This window comes from Oncorhynchus nerka, linkage group LG4 (assembly GCF_034236695.1).
Source record: "Oncorhynchus nerka isolate Pitt River linkage group LG4, Oner_Uvic_2.0, whole genome shotgun sequence".
Classification (NCBI taxonomy): Eukaryota; Metazoa; Chordata; class Actinopteri; order Salmoniformes; family Salmonidae; genus Oncorhynchus; species Oncorhynchus nerka.
In genome coordinates this window covers 85,432,903-85,458,669 of record NC_088399.1, presented here as the reverse complement: position 1 = coordinate 85,458,669, position 25,767 = coordinate 85,432,903, and the positions used below count along the sequence as shown (strand labels likewise).

Genomic DNA, 25,767 nt, shown 5'->3' with positions numbered 1-25,767 from the left:
TTTCTCACTTCCTGTTTGGATTTCTTCTCAGGTTTTTGCCTGCCATATGAGTTCTGTTATACTCACAGACATCATTTAAACAGTTTTAGAAACTTCAGAGTGTGTTCTATCCAATACCAATAATAATATGCATATATTAGCAACTGGGGCTGAGGAGAAGGCCGTTTACTCTGGGCACCTCTGGGCACCTTTCATCCAAGCTACTCAATGCCCCTGCAGCCATAACAACACTTTTTTGGTTACTACATGATTCCATATGTGTTATTTAATAGTTTTGATGTATTCACTATTATTCTACAATGTAGAAAATAGTACAAATTAATAAAAACCCTTGAATGTGTAGGTGTCCAAACTTTTGACTGGTACTGTATGTGACAATAAAATATCCCCTCCACCCTCCTTTCAGATACAGGGAGAATGGAGTGATTGAGACAAAAGAGGGAGGGGAGTGGGGGCATTGCTGTATACCGTGGCCCTAGGAGGCATCTCTCATCTCAGTTAGAGCAGGCAGTCTACACATGCTGAGAAGGCCAACGCAGTGCACACAAATAACGGCTGGGGAAATCAACAGACATTTACATCACGCAATCGGCAGCTAGCTATTTGAACAGGGATGTAGATGGCTTTACATTTAGATGTCACGTTGTGGTAGGTTTTGGATATGATGTCTGGTGCAATGACATAGCAATGACAGAGGAGGACATTTAAATGGATGAAGATTCTGATATTGATTGAATCAGAAGGCTGTGTTGTCTAACATGGGGAGAGTAGAGAGTAGCTGTACATGTACAACATGGACTCATGAATGATTGAGTAGACATGGGCAGGGTGTGTGTCGTAATTGTTGCAGATATCTATTCATGTTAAGGGCAGACACTGCTCTGCTTTAGGACTATAGGGCTGCATCCCAAATTACACCCTATTCCCTACTCAGTGCTCTACTGTTGACCACAGCCATATGAACCCTGTTCAACAGTAGTACACTGAAATAGGGTGTCATTTGTGATACGGACTAGGACACCGATGAGCTCAGATGCTTTGTTACAAAGGGTCCTAAAAGCTGTGTGAAGGGTTATTTTCTTCACCCTGAATACGTGAATTTGTGTGTGTGAAAGATGAGTACTCTGTTTGACACTGCTTTGTGTGTGTGTGTGTGTGTGTGTGTGTGTGTGTGTGTTTTCTCCTTTCCAGTCATATCAGTCAGAGATGTGGTTTGTGTGTACTCTGTTTGATGCTGAATAGTCACCTGACCTGGGGCCATTATGTTTTTCTTTAGTTCACTGCGTCTTCCAAATGGCATCCTGTTCCCTAAATAGAGCACATATATAAACTCAGCAAAAAAGAAACGTCCTCTCACTGTTAACTGTGTTTATTTTCAGCAAACTTAACATGTGTAAATATTTGTATGAACATAACAAGATTCAACAACTGAGACATAAACTGAACAAGTTCCACAGACATGTGACTAACAGAAATTGAAGATTGTGTACCTGAACAAAGGAGGGGTCAAAATCAAAAGTGACAGTCAGTATCTGGTGTGGCCACCAGCTGCATTAACTGCTGCAGTGCATCTCCTCCTCATGGACTGCACCAGATTTTCCAGTTCTTGCTGTGAATGTTACCCCATTCTTCCACCAAGGCACCTGCAAGTTCCCAGATATTTATGGGGGAAATTGCCCTCACCCTCACCCTCCGATCCAACAGGTCCCAGACGTGCTCAATGGGATTGAGATCCGGGCTCTGGCAGAACACTGACATTCCTGTCTTGCAGGAAATCACGCACAGAACGAGCAGTATTGTTGGTGGCATTGTCATGTTAGGATGAGCCTGCAGGAAGGGTACCACATGTGGGAGGAGGATGTCTTCCCTGTAACGCACAGCTTTGAGATTGCCTGCAATGACAACAAGCTCAGTGTGACACACTGCCCAGACCATGACAGACCCTCCACCTCCAAACCGCTCCCGCTCCAGAGTTCAGACCTCGGTGTAACGCTCATGTAAACGCAAATCTGACCATCACCCCGCGACTCGTCAGTGAAGAGCACTTTTTGCCAGTCCTGTCTGGTCCTGCGACGGTGGGTTTGTGCTCATAGGCGACGTTGTTGCCGGTGATGTCTGATGAGGACCTGCCTTACAACGGGCCTACAAGCCCTCAGTCCAACCTCTCTCAGCCTATTGCGGACAGTCTGAACACTGATGGCGGGATTGTGTGTTCCTGGTGTAACTCGGGCAGTTGTTGTTGCCTTCCTGTACCTGTCCCGTAGGTGTTCGGATGTACCGATCCTGTGCAGGTGTTACACGTGGTCTGCCACTGCTAAGATGATCAGCTATCCGTCCTGTCTTCCTGTAGTGCTGTGTTAGGCGTCTCGCAGTACGGACATTGCAATTTATTGCCCTGGCCACATTTGCAGTCCTCATGCCTCCTTGCAGCATGCCTAAGGCACATTCACACAGATGAGCAGGGACCCTGGGCATCTTTCTTTTGATGTTTTTCAGAATCAGTATAAAGGCCTCTTTAGTGTCCTAAATTTTCATAACTGTGGCCTTAATTGCCTACCGTCTGTAAGCTATTAGTGTCTTAACGACCGTTCCACATGTGCATGTTCATTAATTGTTTATGGTTCATTGAACAAGCTTGGGAAACAGTGTTTAAACCCTTTACAATGAAGATCTGTGAAGTTATTTGGATTTTTATGAATTATCTTTGAAGGACAGGGTCCTGAAAAAGGGGTGTTTCTTTTTTTGCTGAGTTTAAAAAAAAAAATATATATATATATATATTTTTTTATTTTTTTATTTTTTATTTTATTTAACTAGGCAAGTCAGTTAAGAACAAATTCTTATTTAAATGACGGCCTACAAAACTTTGGGTGTGAAACAGATAGTACGCTATAGTACATATTCTGTTCTGTTGCCACCCTCCCTATACAACAATCTCTGCATGGACACCCTCCCTATACAACAATCTCTGCATGGACACCCTCCCTATACAACAATCTCTGCATGGACACCCTCCCTATACAACAATCTCTGCATGGACACCCTCCCTATACAACAATCTCTGCATGGACACCCTCCCTATACAACAATCTCTGCATGGACACCCTCCCTATACAACAATCTCTGCATGGACACCCTCCCTATACAACAATCTCTGCATGGACACCCTCCCTATAAAACAATCTCTGCATGGACACCCTCCCTATAAAACCAGCTCTGCATGGACACCCTCCCTATACAGCAATCTCTGCATGGACACCCTCCCTATAAAACCAGCTCTGCATGGACACCCTCCCTATAAAACAATCTCTGCATGGACACCCTCCCTATAAAACCAGCTCTGCATGGACACCCTCCATATAAAACAATTTCTGCATGGACACCCTCCATATAAAACAATCTCTGCATGGACACCCTCCATATAAAACAATCTCTGCATGCATTAAAAATGCCAACATCATGCAGCAGTAATAAACAGAACCTCGCTGAAGCGTAAGGAATGATCTCTCTGGAGAGCCACACACACACACAGAAACACACACAGACACACACACAGATGCCAGGATGCATTGACATATATGCTTGCTCCTAGCAGAGAGACTCTCTCTAACAGGTCTCTAGGGGACAAAGAGAGAGAGGGAAAGGGCAAGCCTGTAACACTGCTGCACTGAGAAAGATTCACATGCCTTTACACTGAAAGAACCAGAAATGCCATCGGAGCCTTTTTTCAGTGTCTCACAGTAGGGGTGCTGATCTAGGATCAGTTTAACCTTTTAGATTATAATAAATAAGATCAAATAGACAAGAGGTACCTGATTCTAGATCAGCTCTCCTACTCTGTGACGCTTTAAGAATACTGGCCCAGTACTTTATCTTGTGTTAGAACAGTGAAGTTGGATCAGGAATAATGTAGGGGAAAATAATTGAAAGTGCAGTGACTTACCTACAACATGTAAAGTATATACCATTGCCACAACTCATTCTATTCATCAGCATTTCAGAGCTTTCCCGGTACAAAGAAAAAACGTGCCTTTTTATGTCTCTCTCATTCGTTCGTTCGTTCGTTCGTTCATTGTAATTTTCTCAGAAATAGGGGGATGAATTCTGAATGGGAATGATAATGTGTACCTTCAGAACTGGGTCATGTTCATTAGGGCAGATACTTTAAAAAAATGTTTTGTAACCAAAGACATAACTGAGCCTTTCCTATTGGACAAGTCCAGGTAGTCCCTCCCTGTTTGTCTGTTTTCTTCGATATGGTGCTTAATGAACAGGACCCCGAAGTCTGTCAGGCTCACCTCTGTCAAGGTGCTTTGGTTGGTCTTTGAGCGGAGTCTAATAAATTATTCATAAAGAGCGCCATGTTGTGAAGGGACCATGTGTTCCTATTAAATAGGATGAATATTCAAGCTGTTAATTAGTGTGAGTGGAGCCGCATGGACAGAACAGAATTGTTTTCCTGCTCAAGACGTGGCATTAAATAGTGACTATGAATGACCGTCCCATGGGACTGGGGCTGCCTCTCTAATGGCACCCTATTCCCTAAATAGAGGACTAGTTTTGACCAGAGCCTTATGGGATGGGTCCGTGTGGGAGGGTGAATGAGTCACAAAACACAGATATCTGAAAGTAGATAGATGACCTAGTTCTCAACAACTGATGTCATTTTGAATTGAAACCAGTAAGTACTAACAATTTGGTTAAATGAGTCACTCATTGCCTTTCCTGTAGGGATTGAAGTTGTTCCTGTATTATTATGGCAAAGCCCCTGCTTGACACAAACAGTCTTGTACAGCTAACCTTGTGGGGACACACAATTCAGTCCTATTCAAAATACTATTTTCCCTAATCCGTACTCCTCATCCTAACCCAAAAACCTAAACCAAACCCTAGCTCCTAACTCTAACCCTAAAACTAACCCTAGTTCGGAACCCTAACCCTTAACATAACTCTAACACTAATTCTAACCTTAATCCTAAACCCCCTAGAAATAGCATTTGACGCCGGGGGGACTAACAAAATGTAACCCCCCACACACACACACACACCTTGTCAAAGTTCATCATTGTCACCCTGTCACTCCTGTCCTGGGCCACACCAAATGGCCATGGTTAATCCACTGATGTGACAGAATGACAGATCACTTGTAATTACAATTGGAGAATAAATACGAGACTTAATTATGAGCCTGTATGCAGACTCAGAGACTGGCAGGTGTGTGTGTGTGTGTGTGTGTGTGTGTGTGTGTGTGTGTGTGTGTGTGTGTGTGTGTGAGAGAGAGAGAATTTTTGATGGAGAACTGTGAGATTCAACCGATCATTGCCAGCACCTGCCCGCCCATCCAGCATCACTACTCTGGACGGCTCTGACTTAGAATACGTGGACAACTACAAATACCTAGGTGTCTGGCTAGACTGTAAACTCTCCATCCAGACTCACATTAAGCATCTCCCATCAAAAATTAAATCTAGAATCGGCTTCCTATTTAGCAACAAAGCTTCCTTCACTCATGCTTCCAAACATACCCTCGTAAAACTGACCATCCTACTGATCCTTGACGTCAGCGATGTCATCTATAAAATAGCCTCCAACACTCTACTCAGCAAACTGGATGTAGCCTATCACAGTGCCGTCCGTTTTGTCACCAAAGCCCCATATACTACCCACCACTGCGACCTGTACGCTCTCGTTGGCTGGCCCTCGCTTCATACTCGTCGCCAAACCCACTGTCTACAGGTTATCTACAAGTCTCTGCTAGGTAAAGCCATGCCCTATCTCAGCTCGCTGGTCACCATAGCAGCACCCACTCGTAGCACGCGCTCCAGCAGGTATATCTCACTGGTCACCTCCAAAGCCAATTCCTCCTTTGGTCGCCTTTCCTTCCAGTTCTCTGCTGCCACTGACTGGAACGAACTGCAAAAATCACTGAAGCTGGAGATTCCCATCTCCCTCACTAACTTTAAGAACCAGCTGTCAGAGCAGCTCACAGATCACTGCACCTGTTCATAGCCCATCTGTATACAGCCCATCTATCTACCTCATTCCCATACTGTATTTATTTATTTATCTCCTTTTGCACCACAGTATCTCTACTTCCACATCTACCATTCCAGTGTTTAATTGCTATATTGTAATTACTTAGGCACCATGGCTTATTTATTGCCTTAACTCCCTTATTTGACCTTATTTGCACTCACTGTATATAGACTTTGTTTTCTTTTTTTCTACTGTATGTTTTGTTCATTCCATGTGTAACTCTGTGTTGTTGTATGTGTCGAACTGCTTTGCTTTATCTTGGCCAGGTCACAGTTGTAAATGAGAACTTGTTCTCAACTAGCCTACCTGGTTAAATAAAGGTAAAAGAAAAAGAAAAAGATTGTAATTAAAAGTGGAGATGGGAGGGTTCTAGGACACGAGGTCTGGTCTGTCCCTGATTACGGTTGGTCACTATACAGCTCTCTCTGTCTCCCTGTCTGCATGTCTTTGTCCCTGCCAGTCAGTCAGTCTTGGAGGAGGACAATCAATCAAAACCTACCGGACATAAATCTTCTTTAGGGGAGACGGACAGGAGAGGAACAGGAGACATTGGCGTCTCTTAAGTATCCTCCCATCATGACTCTGTTCTTCCAGAGAGAATAGGATGAAACTGAGTATTTAGGTTTTGTCCCTGTTTTCTTCCCCCTGAAGGCCGAAAGGTGATAAGAGTGTAGAGGAGAGGAGTTTAGTACCTCCACTAGGATATGAAAATAGGCCATTGGAAAGAATGTCACTTTATAGTATTGGCATCTATCCCTGTTGGCTATCTTTCTCCCCCTGTTGACTGTCTGGTGGGTGGGGTGTTAAGTGAGAGTGGAGAGAGGAAAGGGCCATGATTAGTGACAGGCTAATTCTCACCTCTGCTTTTTGGGGGTTACTGGCAGCTGAGGAGAACTAGGATTAACAACAATAATGTATGGCGAGACCAACAGCCTAATAGAGAGAGTTTGAGGTGGGAAGAGTTCAGGGATGTGTTCAGTGCAGCATTATTACCTTTCCTATTTCAACATGTTTTCCCTAATGAACATGAGCCTGATGAATGCTGTCTACTAAATAGAAGGGAGTAGGGGAGGTCGTACCTCTCAAAACATCTAAACAACAAAAGGTTACGTAATCCTGAGGTAACAGAGATGGGTTCAAACGTTCAGCGCTCCAGATAACTACCCAGTCGTACTGTATCTGGAAACATGACAGTGCAGTTATTATCTTGCTGTTTTCCCCCTCCCTGTCTTTTGTTTGTTTTCCAAGGTCATTGTTATGCCAAGTTTTACTCAGAGCCCTGTGATTACCACAGTGGAACATATTTGCATCCCAGAAGATAAACCTGGATTAAAGAGTGTAATCAGCTGGAAAATTCTGATTTTTTTTGGGGGGGGGGGGGTCAGGATTTGGTGATGCCACGGGCTTATCGAATCTGGAATTATAAATGGGATAATTCCTTTAATTCCTCTTTGTGGCACTCACTAACAGTATGCATGGATGCCCAAATAGTGGATTTGAAGTAGGGCCATTTTCACTTGTTTCTCTGTGAGCTAATGCCGATTTTGTTTTGTTTTTTGTTGAGAGGATTACCCCCCCCCCCCCCCCCAAAAAAAACAACACCCTTGAAGCCTTAGTCTGAAGGTTTTTGGGTGCTGTGTTGTCTCGTCTTGTTTCATATTTGTATTCCTTTCGTGATGTCTTGTCTTCCCTCTATCCATTTTTTATTTCTTACCCTGGCGATGGATCAGTCTTTCTTTGGGAAGATTTCATTAAGCTTTTTGGATCAGAATCCTGCACTATAATCGCCTCCACAGACAACAACAACAACAACACACACACACACACACAGATGTGTATACTCTTCCTCTCTCTCTCTCCCTCTTTTGTCTCTGTCAATTTCAATTCAAAGGGCTTTATTGGCATGTGAAACATATGTTTATATTGCCAAAGCAAGTGAAATAGATAATAAACAAAAGTGAAATAAGCAGTCATAAATTAACAGCAGACATTACTCACACAAGTAAAAAATATATAGTGGCAAATTTTTTTATGTGAACCCTTTGGAAATACCTGGATTTCTGCATAAATTGGTCATAAAATTTGATCTGATCTTCATCTAGGTCACAAAAATAGACAAACACAGTCTGCTTAAACTAATAACACACAAACAATTATAGGTTTTCATGTCTTTATTGAAAACACAGTGTAAACATTCACAGTGCAGGGTGGGAAAAGTATGTGAACCCATAACTGGTTGACCCTCCTTTGGCAGCAATAACCTCAACCAAACATTTCTGTCGTTGCGGATCAGATCTGCACAAGGGTCAGCAGGAAGTTTGTCCCATTCCTCTTTCCAAAACTGTTTCAGTTCAGCAATATTCTTGGGATGTCTGGTGTGAACTGCTCTAGAGGTCATGCCGCAGCATCTCAATCGGGTTGAGGTCAGGACTTTGACTGGGCCACTGCAGAAGGTGTATTTTCTTCTGTTGAAGCCATTCTGTTGTTGATTTACTTCTATGTTTTGAGTCTTTGTCCTGTTGCATCACCCAACTTCTGTTGAGCTTCAATTGGTGAACAGCCTAACATTATCCTGCAAAATGTCTCAATAAACTTGAGAATTCATTTTTCCATCAATGATAGCAAGCTGTCCAGGCTCTGATGCAGCAAAGTAGCCCCAAAACATGATGCTCCCTCCACCATACTTTACAGTTGGGATGAGGTTTTAATGTTGGTGTGCTGTGCCTCTTTTTCTCCACACATAGGGTTGTGTGTTCCTTCCAAACAACTCAACTGTAGTTTCTGTCCCAAAAATATTTTACCAGTAGCGCTGTGGAACATCCAAGTGCACTTTTGCAAACTTCAGACGTGCAGCAATATTTTTGGGGGATAGCAGTGGCTTCTTCCGTGGTGTACTCCCATGAACACCTTTCTTATTTAGTGTTTTACGTACCGTAGACTTGTCAACAGAGATGTTAGCATGTTCCAGAGATTTCTGTACGTTTTTAGCTGTCTCTAGGATTCTTCTTAACCTCATTGAGCATTATGCGCTGTGCTCTTGCAGTCATATTTATAGGACGGTGACTCCTAGGGAGAGTAGCAACAGTGCTGAACATTCTCCATTTATAGACAATGTGTCTTACCATGGACTGATGAACATCAAAGCTTTTAGAGATACTTTTGTAACCCTTTCCAGCTTTATGCAAGTCAACCATTCTTGATCATAGGTCTTCTGAGATCTATTTTGTTCGACGCATGGCTCATATCAGGCAATGCTTCTTGTGAATAGCAAACTAACATTTTGTGAGTGTTTTTTATAGGGCAAGGCAGCTCTAACCAACATCTCCAATTTCATTTTTTATTTTTATTTAACCAGGTAGGCCAGTTGAGAACAAGTTCACATTTACAACTGCGACCTGGCCAAGATAAAGCAACGCAGTGCAACATAAAAAACAATAGAGTTACACATGGAATAAACAAACATACAGTCAATAACACAATAGAAAAGTCTACATACAGTGTGTGCAAATGAAGTACGATTAGGGAGGTAAGGCAACAAATAGGCCGTAGTGGCGAAATAATTACAATTTAGCAATTAAACACTGGAGTGATAGATGTGCAGAAGATGAATGTGCAAGTAGAGATACTGGGGTGCAAAGGAGCAACAAAAAAAGAAATATGCGGATGAGGTAGTCGGATGGTCTAATAACAAATGGACTATGTACAGGTGCAATGATCAGTAAACTGCTCTAACAGTTTATGCTTAAAGTTAGTGAGGGGGATGTGAGTCTCCAACTTCAGTGATTTTTTGCAATTCATTCCAGTCATTGGCAGCAGAGAACTGGAAGGAAAGGCGACCAAAGGAGGAGTTGGTTTTGGGGATGACCAGTGAGATATACCTGCTGGAGCGCGTGCTACGAGTGGGTGCTGCTATGGTGACCAGTGAGCTGACTATCGGTAGGATAGTCAGTTTTACGAGGGTGTGTTTGGCAGCATGAGTGAAGGATGCTTTGTTGCGAAATAGGAAGCCAATTCTAGATTTAATTTTGGATTGGAGATGCTTAATGTGGGTCTGGAAGGAGAGTTTACAGTCTAACCAGACATCTAGGTATTTGTAGTTGTCCACATATTCTAAGTCAGAACCGTCCAGAGTAGTGATGCTAGACAGGCGGGCAGGTGCGGGCAGCAATCGGTAGAAGAGTATGCATTTAGTTTTACTTGCATTTAAGAGCAGCTGGAGGCCACGGAATGAGAGTTGTATGGCATTGAAGCTCGTCTGGAGGTTAGTTAACACAGTGTCCGAAGAAGGGCCTTTTGGAGAAGTCATTAGTCAATGGGTTCACATACTTTTTCCAACCTACACTGTGAATGTTTAAATTATGTATTCAATATAGACAAGAAAAATACATTAATTTGTGTATTATTAGTTTAAGATCACTATGTCTGTCTATTGTTGTGACTTTGATGATGATCTGATCAAATTTGATGACCAATTTTAGCAGAAATCTGGGTAATTCTGAAGGGTTCACATACTTTTTCTTGCCACTGTATATGTATCTCTCCCTCCCCTCCCTGTGTGGATCATTCTTCATTACTTGTTTGCACTTCATTGATGATTCCCGACATATTGAACCCTGTTAGGAAGAGGGGTTACATCTAAATACCTACAACACTCTCTTCATTCACTAAGGATGGAACCAATTACAGTATGTGTCTAGTGTCATAAATCACCACATGGGTTACAGAGGATGAGTATTGTTTGTTCTAGAATCACAACAGCACAAGGGTGTGAATATTGTTTCTTCTAGAATTACCACAGCATGAGGGTGTGATTATAGTTTGTTCTAGAATCACAACAACACGAGGGTGTGACTATTGTTTGTTCTAGAATCACAACAACACGAGGGTGTGACTATTGTTTGTTCTAGAATCACAACAGCATGAGGGTGTGATTATAGTTTATTCTAGAATTACCACAACACGAGGGTGTGATTATAGTTTGTTCTAGAATCACAACAACACGAGGGTGTGATTATAGTTTGTTCTAGAATCACAACAGCACGAGGGTGTGATTATAGTTTGTTCTAGAATCACAACAGCACGAGGGTGTGATTATAGTTTGTTCTAGAATCACAACAGCACGAGGGTGTGATTATAGTTTGTTCTAGAATCACAACAGCACGAGAGTGTGATTATAGCTTGTTCTAGAATCACAACAGCACGAGGGTGTGATTATAGTTTGTTCTAGAATCACAACAGCACGAGGGTGTGATTATAGTTTGTTCTAGAATCACAACAGCACGAGAGTGTGATTATAGCTTGTTCTAGAATCACAACAGCACGAGGGTGTGATTATAGTTTGTTCTAGAATCACAACAGCACAAGGGTGTGATTATAGCTTGTTCTAGAATCACAACAACACGAGGGTGTGATTATAGCTTGTTCTAGAATCACAACAGCACGAGGGTGTGATTATAGTTTGTTCTAGAATCACAACAGCACGAGGGTGTGATTATAGTTTGTTCTAGAATCACAACAGCACGAGGGTGTGATTATAGCTTGTTCTAGAATCACAACAGCACGAGGGTGTGATTATAGTTTGTTCTAGAATCACAACAGCACGAGGGTGTGATTATAGTTTGTTCTAGAATCACAACAGCACGAGGGTGTGATTATAGTTTATTCTAGAATTACCACAGCATGAGGGTGTGATTATAGTTAGTTCTAGAATTACCACATCATGAGGGTGTGATTATAGTTTGTTCTAGAATTACCACAACACGAGGGTGTGATTATAGTTTGTTCTAGAGTCACAACAACACGAGGGTGTGATTATAGTTTATTCTAGAATTACCACAGCATGAGGGTGTGATTATAGTTAGTTCTAGAATTACCACAGCATGAGGGTGTGATTATAGTTTGTTCTAGAATTACCACAGCACGAGGGTGTGATTATAGTTTATTCTAGAATTACCACAGCATGAGGGTGTGTGATTATAGTTAGTTCTAGAATTACCACATCATGAGGGTGTGATTATAGTTTGTTCTAGAATTACCACAGCACGAGGGTGTGATTATAGTTTATTCTAGAATTACCACAGCATGAGGGTGTGATTATAGTTAGTTCTAGAATTACCACATCATGAGGGTGTGATTATAGTTTGTTCTAGAATTACCACAGCACGAGGGTGTGATTATAGTTTATTCTAGAATTACCACAGCATGAGGGTGTGATTATAGTTAGTTCTAGAATTACCACATCATGAGGGTGTGATTATAGTTTGTTCTAGAATTACCACAACACGAGGGTGTGATTATAATTTGTTCTAGAATCACAACAACACGAGGGTGCAACTTCATAACAAAAGGCTGAGATAATCTTACTGGTGAATAGATACACAGGCTAGCTTCCTTTCCTTGTCTCCTTAATGATGACTTTCTGTGCTGTACTGTGAATGAAAGATACAGTAGTTATTTACTGTAGTAATATATCATATGAAACATACAGTAGTCTACTGTAGTTATGTACTGTAGTTATATATATGAAACAGTCATATACTGTAGCTATATATAATAGGAATCATACTGTACAGTAGGCTACTGTAGTTATATGCTGTAGTTATTATATATAATATGAAACATATAAGAGTCTACTGTAGTTATATACTGTATTTATATATAATATGAAACATACTGGAGAGTAGTCTACTGTAGTTATATACTGTATTTATATATAATATGAAACATACTGGAGAGTAGTCTACTGTAGTTATATACTGTATTTATATATAATATGAAACATACTGGAGAGTAGTCTACTGTAGTTATATACTGTATTTATATATAATATGAAACATACTGGAGAGTAGTCTACTGTAGTTATATACTGTATTTATATATAATATGAAACATACTGGAGAGTAGTCTACTGTAGTTATATACTGTATTTATATATAATATGAAACATACTGGAGAGTAGTCTACTGTAGTTATATATGGTATTTATATATAATATGAAACATACTGGAGAGTAGTCTACTGTAGTTATATACTGTAATTATAATATGCAGGACAGGAGGTCATCTAGTGGTTCTGATAGGAAGCCATTCAGCAGAATGTGGCTATAGCCAGGGGTAAAGGATACAACAGTATCCTGTGCCCTCTGACTTTCTATCTCTGATGTAGTGGCATGCCTCGTGATTCTCTCCCACAGTCTAACAATAGGAATGGATAAGCAAGTGTTAGGGATGCGTTGAGTGAATGTTCTCCACTGATGCATGCAGAGTATTACAGGAGGCTAGGCAGTATAAAATTAGCCCCCTTCATCCTGCCCTTTCCCCCTGAGGGAAGATTCACTGGACTATATTACAAAATGTGCACTGATAAAACCTTCTATGATTTATCTACTGGGAAGTGGCTCTCCATCCCCTTACCAGCACACATTATGTGCTCCTCTGACCCCATAAACTGGCAATGGAGTTATTCACCATTAGTGACTCAATCCGACGCCCTTGTGTGCCCGTTTGTGTGAGTGGCGCACACGCTTCTGTGTGTGGGTTATTTAAGCAGTAAGGCCCGAGGGGGTGTGGTATATGGCAAATATATCACAGCGAAGGGGTGTTCTTATGCATAACGCAATGCAGAGTGCCTGGATACAGCCCTTAGCCGTGGTAAATTATCCATATACCACAAACCCCAAGATGCCTTATTGCTATTAAAAACTTGTTGACAACATAATTAGAACAGTAAACAAGTAATTTTGCATCATACCTCTGGTATTTTATCTGATATCCCACGGCTTTCAGCCAATCAGCATCCAGGAGTCAAACTACCGTTTTATAGTTGCCATCCGCACCATTAGTCCCCAGGGCTCTTTGCTGTAGCAGCAAGAAAAATGTTTTCTGACCTCCCGAGTGGCGCAGGGGTCTAAGTCACTGCATCTTTGTGCAAGAGACGCCACTACAGTCGCCCAGCGTCGTCCGGGTTGGGTCGGGGTAGACAGTCATTGACTTGCCTTGTTAAATAAAGTAAATACAATTCTCTAGTGTTTTGTGCTCTGTTTAAATGACTGTTTCCCAGAGGTTCCTTGGCTCTCTCTCTCTCCCTCAGGAGCTCTGCAAACGTCCTCAAGAGCAAACTTTTTGAGGAGATGGGATGTTTGCCCCGAAAGCTCCGAACAGTGATGTGAAAGTGATATGTATTCATATAACTGTATGTGTGCGAGTAAATCATTGTTTTCCTCCATTTAATGTGCCTTTGCACAACGGCGTATTTATATCACATCATGAGACTGTTTCCTAGACACAGATTCATCCTAGTCCTAGAAAGAAGAACCTCCATTGAGAATGCTTTTGGACCAGGTCTAAGATTAATCTGTCTGGGAAACCGGACCCAAATGTGTAGCCTAGATTTCCTTCTCTACCTATCCAGACATCAAAGTTCTTACCACCTCTCCCCTCGTCTAAATCCCCCTCTTTCTTCTCCTCCCAGGTGATGCAGGTGGTAAGAGAGCAGATCATGCGAGCGCTGACACAGAAGCCTAATTCCCTGGACCAGTTGAAGAGTCGCCTGCAGAACCTGAGTTATACTGAGATCCTGAAGATACGCCAGTCTGAGAGGATGAACCAAGAAGACTTCCAGTCACGCCCCATCCTGTGAGTCATTGAAGTGTGTGTGTGTGTGTGTGTGTGTGTGTGTGTGTGTGTGTGTGTGTGTGTGTGTGTGTGTGTGTGTGTGTGTGTGTGTGTGTGTGTGTTATTACTGCCTGAGAAAGGAAGGAATCAGTGATATTACTGCCTGAGAAAGGAAGGAATCAGTGATTTTACTGCCTGAGAAAGGAAGGAATCAGTGATTTTACTGCCTGAGAAAGGAAGGAATCAGTGATTTTACTGCCTGAGAAAGGAAGGAATCAGTGATTTTACTGCCTGAGAAAGGAAGGAATCAGTGATTTTACTGCCTGAGAAAGGAAGGAATCAGTGATTTTACTGCCTGAGAAAGGAAGGAATCAGTGATTTTACTGCCTGAGAAAGGAAGGAATCAGTGATTTTACTGCCTGAGAAAGGAAGGAATCAGTGATTTTACTGCCTGAGAAAGGAAGGAATTTTAGTGATTTTTTACTGCCTGAGAAAGGAAGGAATCAGTGATATTACTGCCTGAGAAAGGAAGGAATCAGTGATATTACTGCCTGAGAAAGGAAGGAATCAGTGATTTTACTGCCTGAGAAAGGAAGGAATCAGTGATATTACTGCCTGAGAAAGGAAGGAATCAGTGATATTACTGCCTGAGAAAGGAAGGAATCAGTGATATTACTGCCTGAGAAAGGAAGGAATCAGTGATATTCATTAGGTAGATGTAACCAATCCTTCATTAAAAAAAGGACTAAAACATGACGCCTGTGAGATTGAAGAAAGAAAATATTAATATTCATGACATAAATCTTCTCATGATTCCCTATTCTTTAACCAGTCCAAATAAAGACCAAAACAAAGGGAACGAGAGAAAATATGACTGTGGAAGAAAGGAAACAAAGGGAACGAGAGACAACATGACTGTGGAAGAAAGGAAACAAAGGGAACGAGAGACAATATGACTGTGGAAGAAAGGAAACAAAGGAAACGAGAGACAATATGACTGTGGAAGAAAGGAAACAAAGGGAACGAGAGACAATATGACTGTGGAAGAAAGGAAACAAAGGGAACGAGAGACAATATGACTGGAAGAAAGGAAACAAAGGGAACGAGAGACAACATGACTGTGGAAGAAAGGAAACAAAGGGAACGAGAGACCATATGACTGTGGAAGAAAGGAAACAAAGGGAACGAGAGACAATATGACTGTGGAAGAAAGGAAATAAAGGGAACGAGAGACAATATGACTGTGGAAGAAAGGAAACACTTTCGTTAACACACATTTAATAGACCTCCATCCCTCCTTTATTTCACCCCCTTTTTCATAAAAAAAAAAACTAAATTCAGCTATTGACATATGCTGCATTGGACGCATGCATTCGGTTCCCCTCATGATTGAAAATCTGCATTATAATCTGATTTGCCTACAAATGGTATTCAGAGTCAGTACCCCATTAAGTTCTTATTAGGCTGCAGCAGTGGTCAACAACCTTTTCTGAGTCGATATTCCTTTCTGAGTCGATATTCCTTTCTGAGTCGATATTCCTTTCTGAGTCGATATTCCTTTCTGAGTCGATATTCCTTTCTGAGTCGATATTCCTTTCTGAGTCGATATTCCTTTCTGAGTCGATATTCCTTTCTGAGTCGATATTCCTTTCTGAGTCGATATTCCTTTCTGAGTCGATATTCCTTTCTGAGTCGATATTCCTTTGAGTCGATATTCCTTTGAGTCGATATTCCTTTCTGAGTCGATATTCCTTTCTGAGTCGATATTCCTTTCTGAGTCGATATTCCTTTCTGAGTCGATATTCCTTTCTGAGTCGATATTCCTTTCTGAGTCGATATTCCTTTGAGTCGATATTCCTTTGAGTCGATATTCCTTTCTGAGTCGATATTCCTTTCTGAGTCGATATTCCTTTCTGAGTCGATATTCCTTTCTGAGTCAATATTCCTTTGAGTCAAAATGCAAGCTGAGATCTACCACTCAGAATTTTTTTTTTTTTGTCAAATGTTGTTCTTCTCAGAGATAAGGGAGTCTTCCAGCTGATGGTCAGTCTGAGTGGAGGGGGCAGCAGTGAAGCCTCCTCCCTCCCTCTGCTGAGATAAGGGGACAGTCTTCCAGCTGATGGTCAGTCTGAGTGGAGGGGGCAGCAGTGAAGCCTCCTCTCTCCCTCTGCTGAGATAAGGGGACAGTCTTCCAGCTGATGGTCAGTCTGAGTGGAGGGGGCAGCAGTGAAGCCTCATCTCTCCCTCTGCTGAGATAAGGGGACAGTCTTCCAGCTGATGGTCAGTCTGAGTGGAGGGGGCAGCAGTGAAGCCTCATCTCTCCCTCTGCTGAGATAAGAGGACAGTCTTCCAGCTGATGGTCAGTCTGAGTGGAGGGGGCAGCAGTGAAGCCTCATCTCTCCCTCTGCTGAGATAAGAGGACAGTCTTCCAGCTGATGGCAAAATTTCTATGACCAGAGAAAGTGAAATATTCCTTGATAATAAAAAAGACAAGCCGCAAATAATAGCAATGCAAGCTTATGGAAAAACACATTTTATGGCTAATAAAACTGTTGAACATGAACTTACTCATAAAAACAGCAGCTCTTTGTTGGATTTGTTTTGTCTCTCTCTGGTCATGGTTCTAAAAGCTTTGAAATCTCACATCAACTTTGCTGTGCATCGAGGAAACTTTTTACAGTCTGACACTAGATCTGTGCATACACGTTTATCTGAGTTATCTGATTGGCCAGCGGTAGACCTTTAGGTGCACTTGATTTGCTCTGCCGGGTAGACTGATTTTTTGTTTTATTTGGCTGGTAAACGTTAAAGGTTTGGGCAAGTGTTGTTCCAGTGTTAGGTTTACAATGTGCTATAAAGAAAGACCTGTGTAATATTTACATTCTGTAAAGGCATTCATTCAAATTCGACTAGCTAATTTTAAACAGGATCTCTATAAGGAATTAATATGACATGCAGAAGAAACTTTTGAGAGAAAGTGTTAGTCCGCATCTTAATGTATAGAAGGGGGAAAAAGTCATTCATAATTTATTCTCAAATCCTCTATAGAATTTTCGTTCAATATTCCACACTTCTATATAAACTGCATTTCCATGAGTGTTTGAATTCCACTCTCATCTCGGTGGGCCCTGCCACTTCATACTCTTCCAACTACATTCCAGAGTATTATCTTTGAAAGAGCTCATTTTAGTTAACTCAGTTGCAGATGATTTTCAGAGGCAAGGAGAGAATGACTTTGAGCTGTAATGAATCTGATTTATGAAATGGCCGTGCCAAAACATCTGAGACACAGACCCTGCCACAGATAATGACAATCTCACTATGGGTGTTCAGCCATATAGATCATTCCCAACCAAATGCTATACAGAAAATTAACGATCTGTCATTACATGTATGGGACCTGAATCCATTCCTTAGCATCCCCCTCTCCCCGACAGTTCGTTATCAGAGTAGGGTGACGTTGACCCTAGACTCTGATCTTGAGCCAGTTTAGCATTTTCCCCACTAATGGTTAAGGTTTGAATTGGTGGAGGGGAGATTATCCTAGATATGTACCCAGGGGAAACGTCACCCCTGGTCCACTGATGATCTGAAAGCACAGAGCTGCAGTGAAAATAACGGCTCGGGAAAGGCACAGAGAAACTGACGTAATGAGAAAGAGAAAATCTGATTGGACTGCCCTCTAATTGTCGGATCGATCCACAGCAGCCCTCTTGGCTGTCAGCTCCACAGCAGCGTCCTGTTTGGCTGGTGAGCTGTAGGACTGTGTGGGCACTGCAGGTTTCCCCAGTCAATAGGTTGTATGTATAATTAATGTTGGCTAGCTGTTAGGGGCTGTGTTCATATCTTTCATACCAGAAACAGAACACACAGAGAAACCTACATGTTAGTCCACATGACAGGGATCACAGCAGGGCACTGTGCAGCGCCCTCCTCGGTAATGAGACTGGGGGGATTGGATGGGGTGGAGAGGGGGGCTCTCTCTCACACACACACACACACACACACACACACACACACACACACACACAGTCTGTGGCCAGTCAGTCTAACAGTGTCCACTACATTTAGAAGGTGTCCACTACATTTAGAAGGTGTCCACTACATTTAGAAGGTGTCCACTACATTTAGAGGGTGTCCACTACATTTAGAGGGTGTCCACTACATTTAGAGGGTGTCCACTACATTTAGAGGGTGTCCACTACATTTAGAAGGTGTCCACTACATTTAGGTGTCCACTACATTTAGGTGTCCACTACATTTAGAAGGTGTCCACTACATTTAGAAGGTGTCCACTACATTTAGAAGGTGTCCACTACATTTAGAAGGTGTCCACTACATTCAGAAGGTGTCCACTACATTCAGAAGGTGTCCACTACATTCAGAAGGTGTCCACTACATTCAGAAGGTGTCCACTACATTCAGAAGGTGTCCACTACATTCAGAAGGTGTCCACTACATTCAGAAGGTGTCCACTACATTCAGAAGGTGTCCACTACATTTAGGTGTCCACTACATTTAGGTGTCCACTACATTTAGGAGTCCACTACATTTAGGTGTCCACTACATTTAGGTGTCCACTACATTCAGAAGGTGTCCACTACATTCAGAAGGTGTCCACTACATTCAGAAGGTGTCCACTACATTCAGAAGGTGTCCACTACATTCAGAAGGTGTCCACTACATTCAGAAGGTGTCCACTACATTCAGAAGGTGTCCACTACATTCAGAAGGTGTCCACTACATTCAGAAGGTGTCCACTACATTTAGAAGGTGTCCACTACATTTCTAAGCGTTAAGGGACCCCTCGACAACATCCCCTGAAAAGGCAGAGCGCGAAATTCAAAAATAATTTTTTGAAATATTTAACTTTCATACATTCACAAGTGCAATACACCAAAGCCGAACTTTTTTCCAAATTAACTCCATAATATCGACAGAAACATGGCAAAAAAAATTAGAATCATCCTCAAGGTGTTTTTCACATATCTATTCGATGATAAATCATTCGTGGCAGTTGGGTTTCTCCTCCGTAGCAAACTGAAAAGTACTGCAGCTGGAGATTACGCAATAATTGCAACGGAGGACACCAAGCGACCACCTGGTAAATGTAGTTTCTTATGGTCAATCTTCCAATGATATGCCTACAAATACGTCACAATGCTGCAGACACCTTGGGGAAAACGTGGAAAACATAAGCTGAATACTAGCTCCTCCACAGCTGTATAAGGAGTCATTGCCATGAGGCGGTTTCAAAAAATGCGGCACTTCCTGATTGGATTTTTATCTGGGTTTTTTCTGTAACATCAGTTCTGTGGCATTCACAGACAATATCTTTGCAGTTTTGGAAACGAGTGTTTTCTATCCAAAGCTGTCAATTATATGCATAGTCGAGCATCTTTTCGTGACAAAATATTTTGTTTAAAACGGGAACGTTTTTCATCCAAAAATTAAAATAGCGCCATATCTAACTGGTTAAGCCATTTTGGCACAACTTTGTAAGTATGCTTGGGGTCATTGTCCATTTGGAAGACCCATTTGCGACCAAGCTTTAACTTCCTGAATGATGTCTTGAGATGTTGCTTCAATATATCCACATAATTTTCCTACCTCATGATGCAATCTATTTTGTGAAGTGCACCAGTCCCTCCTGCAGCAAAGCACCCCCACAACATGATGCTGCCACCCCCGTGCTTCACGGTTAGAATGTTGTTCTTCGGCTTGCAAGCCACCCCCTTTTTCCTCCAAACACAACAATGGTCATTATGGCCAAACAATTATATTTTTCCTTCATCAGACCAGAGGACATTTCTCCAAAAAGTACAATCTTTGTCCCCATGTGCAGTTGCAAACCGTAGTCTGGCTCTTTTGTGGCGGTTTTGGAGCAGTGGCTCCTTCCTTGCTGAGCGGCCTTTCAGGTTATGTCGATATAGAACTCGTTTTACTGTGGATATAGATACTTTTGTACCTGTTTCCTCCAGCATCTTAACAAGGTCCTTTGCTGTTGTTCTGGAATAGATTAGCACTTTTCGCACCAAAGCACGTTCATCTCTAGGAGACAGAGCGTGTCTCCTTCCTGAGCGGTATGACGACTGCGTGGTCCCATGGTGTTTATACTTCTTGGCTGAGGTCTTGGCTGATTTATTTAGATTTTCCCATGTTGTCAAGCAGAGGCACTGAGTTTGAAGGTAGGCCCTGAAATACATCCACAGGTACACCTCCAATTGACTCAAATTATGTCAATTAGCCTATCAGAAGCTTCTAAAGCCATGACATCATTTTCTGGAATTTTCCATGCTGTTTAAAGGCACAGCCAATTTAGTGTGAATTATAAGTGAAATAATCCGTCTGTAAACAATTTTTGGAAAACATTTACATTTACATTTAAGTCATTTAGCAGACGCTCTTATCCAGAGCGACTTACAAATTGGTGCATTCACCTTATGACATCCAGTGGAACAGCCACTTTACAATAGTGCATCTAAATCTTTTAAGGGGGGGTGAGAAGGATTACTTTATCCTATCCTAGGTATTCCTTAAAGAGGTGGGGTTTCAGGTGTCTCCGGAAGGTGGTGATTGACTCCGCTGTCCTGGCGTCGTGAGGGAGTTTGTTCCACCATTGGGGGGCCAGAGCAGCGAACAGTTTTGACTGGGCTGAGCGGGAACTGTACTTCCTCAGTGGTAGGGAGGCGAGCAGGCCAGAGGTGGATGAACGCAGTGCCCTTGTTTGGGTGTAGGGCCTGATCAGAGCCTGGAGGTACTGAGGTGCCGTTCCCCTCACAGCTCCGTAGGCAAGCACCATGGTCTTGTAGCGGATGCGAGCTTCAACTGGAAGCCAGTGGAGAGAGCGGAGGAGCGGGGTGACGTGAGAGAACTTGGGAAGGTTGAACACCAGACGGGCTGCGGCGTTCTGGATGAGTTGTAGGGGTTTAATGGCACAGGCAGGGAGCCCAGCCAACAGCGAGTTGCAGTAATCCAGACGGGAGATGACAAGTGCCTGGATTAGGACCTGCGCCGCTTCCTGTGTGAGGCAGGGTCGTACTCTGCGGATGTTGTAGAGCATGAACCTACAGGAACGGGCCACCGCCTTGATGTTAGTTGAGAACGACAGGGTGTTGTCCAGGATCACGCCAAGGTTCTTAGCGCTCTGGGAGGAGGACACAATGGAGTTGTCAACCGTGATGGCGAGATCATGGAACGGGCAGTCCTTCCCGGGAGGAAGAGCAGCTCCGTCTTGCCGAGGTTCAGCTTGAGGTGGTGATCCGTCATCCACACTGATATGTCTGCCAGACATGCAGAGATGCGATTCGCCACCTGGTCATCAGAAGGGGGAAAGGAGAAGATTAATTGTGTGTCGTCTGCATAGCAATGATAGGAGAGACCATGTGAGGTTATGACAGAGCCAAGTGACTTGGTGTATAGCGAGAATAGGAGAGGGCCTAGAACAGAGCCCTGGGGGACACCAGTGGTGAGAGCACGTGGTGAGGAGACAGATTCTCGCCACGCCACCTGGTAGGAGCGACCTGTCAGGTAGGACACAATCCAAGCGTGGGTCGCGCCGGAGATGCCCAACTCGGAGAGGGTGGAGAGGAGGATCTGATGGTTCACAGTATCGAAGGCAGCCGATAGGTCTAGAAGGATGAGAGCAGAGGAGAGAGAGTTAGCTTTAGCAGTGCGGAGCGCCTCCGTGATACAGAGAAGAGCAGTCTCAGTTGAATGACTAGTCTTGAAACCTGACTCATTAGGATCAAGAAGGTCATTCTGAGAGAGATAGCGGGAGAGCTGGCCAAGGACGGCACGTTCAAGAGTTTTGGAGAGAAAAGAAAGAAGGGATACTGGTCTGTAGTTGTTGACATCGGAGGGATCGAGTGTAGGTTTTTTCAGAAGGGGTGCAACTCTCGCTCTCTTGAAGACGGAAGGGACGTAGCCAGCGGTCAGGGATGAGTTGATGAGCGAGGTGAGGTAAGGGAGAAGGTCTCCGGAAATGGTCTGGAGAAGAGAGGAGGGGATAGGGTCAAGCGGGCAGGTTGTTGGGCGGCCGGCCGTCACAAGACGCGAGATTTCATCTGGAGAGAGAGGGAGAAAGAGGTCAGAGCACAGGGTAGGGCAGTGTGAGCAGAACCAGCGGTGTCGTTTGACTTAGCAAACGAGGATCGGATGTCGTCGACCTTCTTTTCAAAATGGTTGACGAAGTCATCTGCAGAGAGGGAGGAGGGGGGGGAGGGGGAGGAGGATTCAGGAGGGAGGAGAAGGTGGCAAAGAGCTTCCTAGGGTTAGAGGCAGATGCTTGGAATTTAGAGTGGTAGAAAGTGGCTTTAGCAGCAGAGACAGAAGAGGAAAATGTAGAGAGGAGGGAGTGAAAGGATGCCAGGTCCGCAGGGAGGCGAGTTTTCCTCCATTTCCGCTCGGCTGCCCCGGAGCCCTGTGTCATGCACAAAATAGATGTCCTAACCAACTTGCCAAAACTTTAGATTGTTAACAAGAAATTTGTGGAGTGGTTGAAAAACAAGTTTTTAATGACTCCAACCTAAGTGTATGTAAACTTCCTATTTCAACTGTATCTTGCCTTGACAAACTTTTTTAACTTCTATTTGTATTCGTAATGAGCACCAATCTGGTTTTAGACCGGGACATAGCACTGTTTCAGCAGCTACACGTGTCTTTGAGAATGTCGATGTTGTTTCAATTATACACGTCATTGTGCTGCCTTATTTCTTGACCTGTCGAAGGAGAGATAATCACAGTAACAGATAACGTTTGATACAGTTGTCCATTTCTTACTTGTTCAAAGGTTGTCTGAAATGGGCCTTAATCAGGTATATTGCAATTGGTTCAAGAACTATCTAACGGACAAAACACTGTGTGTTTACTGACGGTATTCAATTTAGTTTCCTCAATATCAAGAAAGGTGCACCGCAGGGGGTTATTTTTTGCCTCGTTCTCTTCACTATTTATATAAGTAACATTGGTCTATCTGTTAAAACATGTAACATTCATCTCTTTGTAACTGACAAAAAAGGCTGAGAATTGAGATTGGTTTCGTCTATAGAAATAAATCCTGCCTGACTGGATAGTATAAGGAAGATTGTTCAAGCAACACTTCTCCCAGTAGTTGATTATGGTGATCATTTTAAAACCTTTCACTCAGCACTGCGTTTTATCGTTGGTGGACAATTTTCATTCACTGCATATTGTATAGTTCTGTTGGCTGGGAGTCTCTGATCCAGCATTGGTTACTTCAGAGTCTACCCTACTAACACAACTCACAAATTAATTGGAGATCCAGCTATTTTCAGACCCACTCTCTGGACTGGCTGGTTCTGGAGGACCCGCTGGTCTCCACTGACCCGGAGGAAATGCTTTTAGTTGTTAGGCCACTGGCTCATGGAATAGCCTTCGCCCACCTTGAAATTAGACCCGCTGGTCTCCACTGACCCGGAGGAAATGCTTTTAGTTGTTAGGCCACTGGCTCATGGAATAGCCTTCGCCCACCTTGAAATTAGACTCGCTGGTCTCCACTGACCCGGAGGAAATGCTTTTAGTTGTTAGGCCACTGGCTCATGGAATAGCCTTCGCCCACCTTGAAATTAGACCCGCTGGTCTCCACTGACCCGGAGGAAATGCTTTTAGTTGTTAGGCCACTGGCTCATGGAATAGCCTTCGCCCACCTTGAAATTAGACCCGCTGGTCTCCACTGACCCGGAGGAAATGCTTTTAGTTGTTAGGCCACTGGCTCATGGAATAGCCTTCGCCCACCTTGAAATTAGACCCGCTGGTCTCCACTGACCCGGAGGAAATGCTTTTAGTTGTTAGGCCACTGGCTCATGGAATAGCCTTCGCCCACCTTGAAATTAGACCCGCTGGTCTCCACTGACCCGGAGGAAATGCTTTTAGTTGTTAGGCCACTGGCTCATGGAATAGCCTTCGCCCACCTTGAAATTAGACCCGCTGGTCTCCACTGACCCGGAGGAAATGCTTTTAGTTGTTAGGCCACTGGCTCATGGAATAGCCTTCGCCCACCTTGAAATTAGACCCGCTGGTCTCCACTGACCCGGAGGAAATGCTTTTAGTTGTTAGGCCACTGGCTCATGGAATAGCCTTCGCCCACCTTGAAATTAGACTCGCTGGTCTCCACTGACCCGGAGGAAATGCTTTTAGTTGTTAGGCCACTGGCTCATGGAATAGCCTTCGCCCACCTTGAAATTAGACCCGCTGGTCTCCACTGACCCGGAGGAAATGCTTTTAGTTGTTAGGCCACTGGCTCATGGAATAGCCTTCGCCCACCTTGAAATTAGACCCGCTGGTCTCCACTGACCCGGAGGAAATGCTTTTAGTTGTTAGGCCACTGGCTCATGGAATAGCCTTCGCCCACCTTGAAATTAGACCCGCTGGTCTCCACTGACCCGGAGGAGAAATGCTTTTAGTTGTTAGGCCACTGGCTCATGGAATAGCCTTCGCCCACCTTGAAATTAGACCCGCTGGTCTCCACTGACCCGGAGGAAATGCTTTTAGTTGTTAGGCCACTGGCTCATGGAATAGCCTTCGCCCACCTTGAAATTAGACCCGCTGGTCTCCACTGACCCGGAGGAAATGCTTTTAGTTGTTAGGCCACTGGCTCATGGAATAGCCTTCGCCCACCTTGAAATTAGACTCGCTGGTCTCCACTGACCCGGAGGAAATGCTTTTAGTTGTTAGGCCACTGGCTCATGGAATAGCCTTCGCCCACCTTGAAATTAGACCCGCTGGTCTCCACTGACCCGGAGGAAATGCTTTTAGTTGTTAGGCCACTGGCTCATGGAATAGCCTTCGCCCACCTTGAAATTAGACTCGCTGGTTTCCATTGGACAGTTTACATGGAGTTTAAGGGAGGTGATGTGTGAGTGTTGTGTTTGTTTTGATTCATCTCGTTGTATATATTGTATTGATATTATTATCGTACATGATGTGTGTTACATGTTGTGTTCATGTTCCCAGGTCTCCCTTGTAAGTTAGACCCTGGTCTCAATGCTGATCTACCCTTTAATAATTCAAATTTGTTTTTTAAATCTCAACTAACAAAAAACTGTTAAGTTATGTTGACGCAACCCATCTCTCAGAGTGTCTGTGTGACTGACGGACT

The 25,767-nt window shown here is 43.3% G+C and overlaps 1 protein-coding gene across 4 annotated transcripts in view; it reads left to right on the top strand.

Annotated features, from left to right (window-relative positions):
- The window catches only part of LOC115123163 (engulfment and cell motility protein 1), a 234,667-nt gene that overhangs the window by 190,143 nt on the left and 18,757 nt on the right, over positions 1-25,767 (top strand). For all 4 annotated transcript variants that reach the window (XM_065017983.1, XM_065017982.1, XM_065017981.1 and 1 more), the window contains one exon: positions 14,506-14,669. In XM_065017983.1, the coding sequence (XP_064874055.1) occupies positions 14,506-14,669 (164 nt within the window). The remainder of the gene's footprint in view (positions 1-14,505; positions 14,670-25,767) is intronic.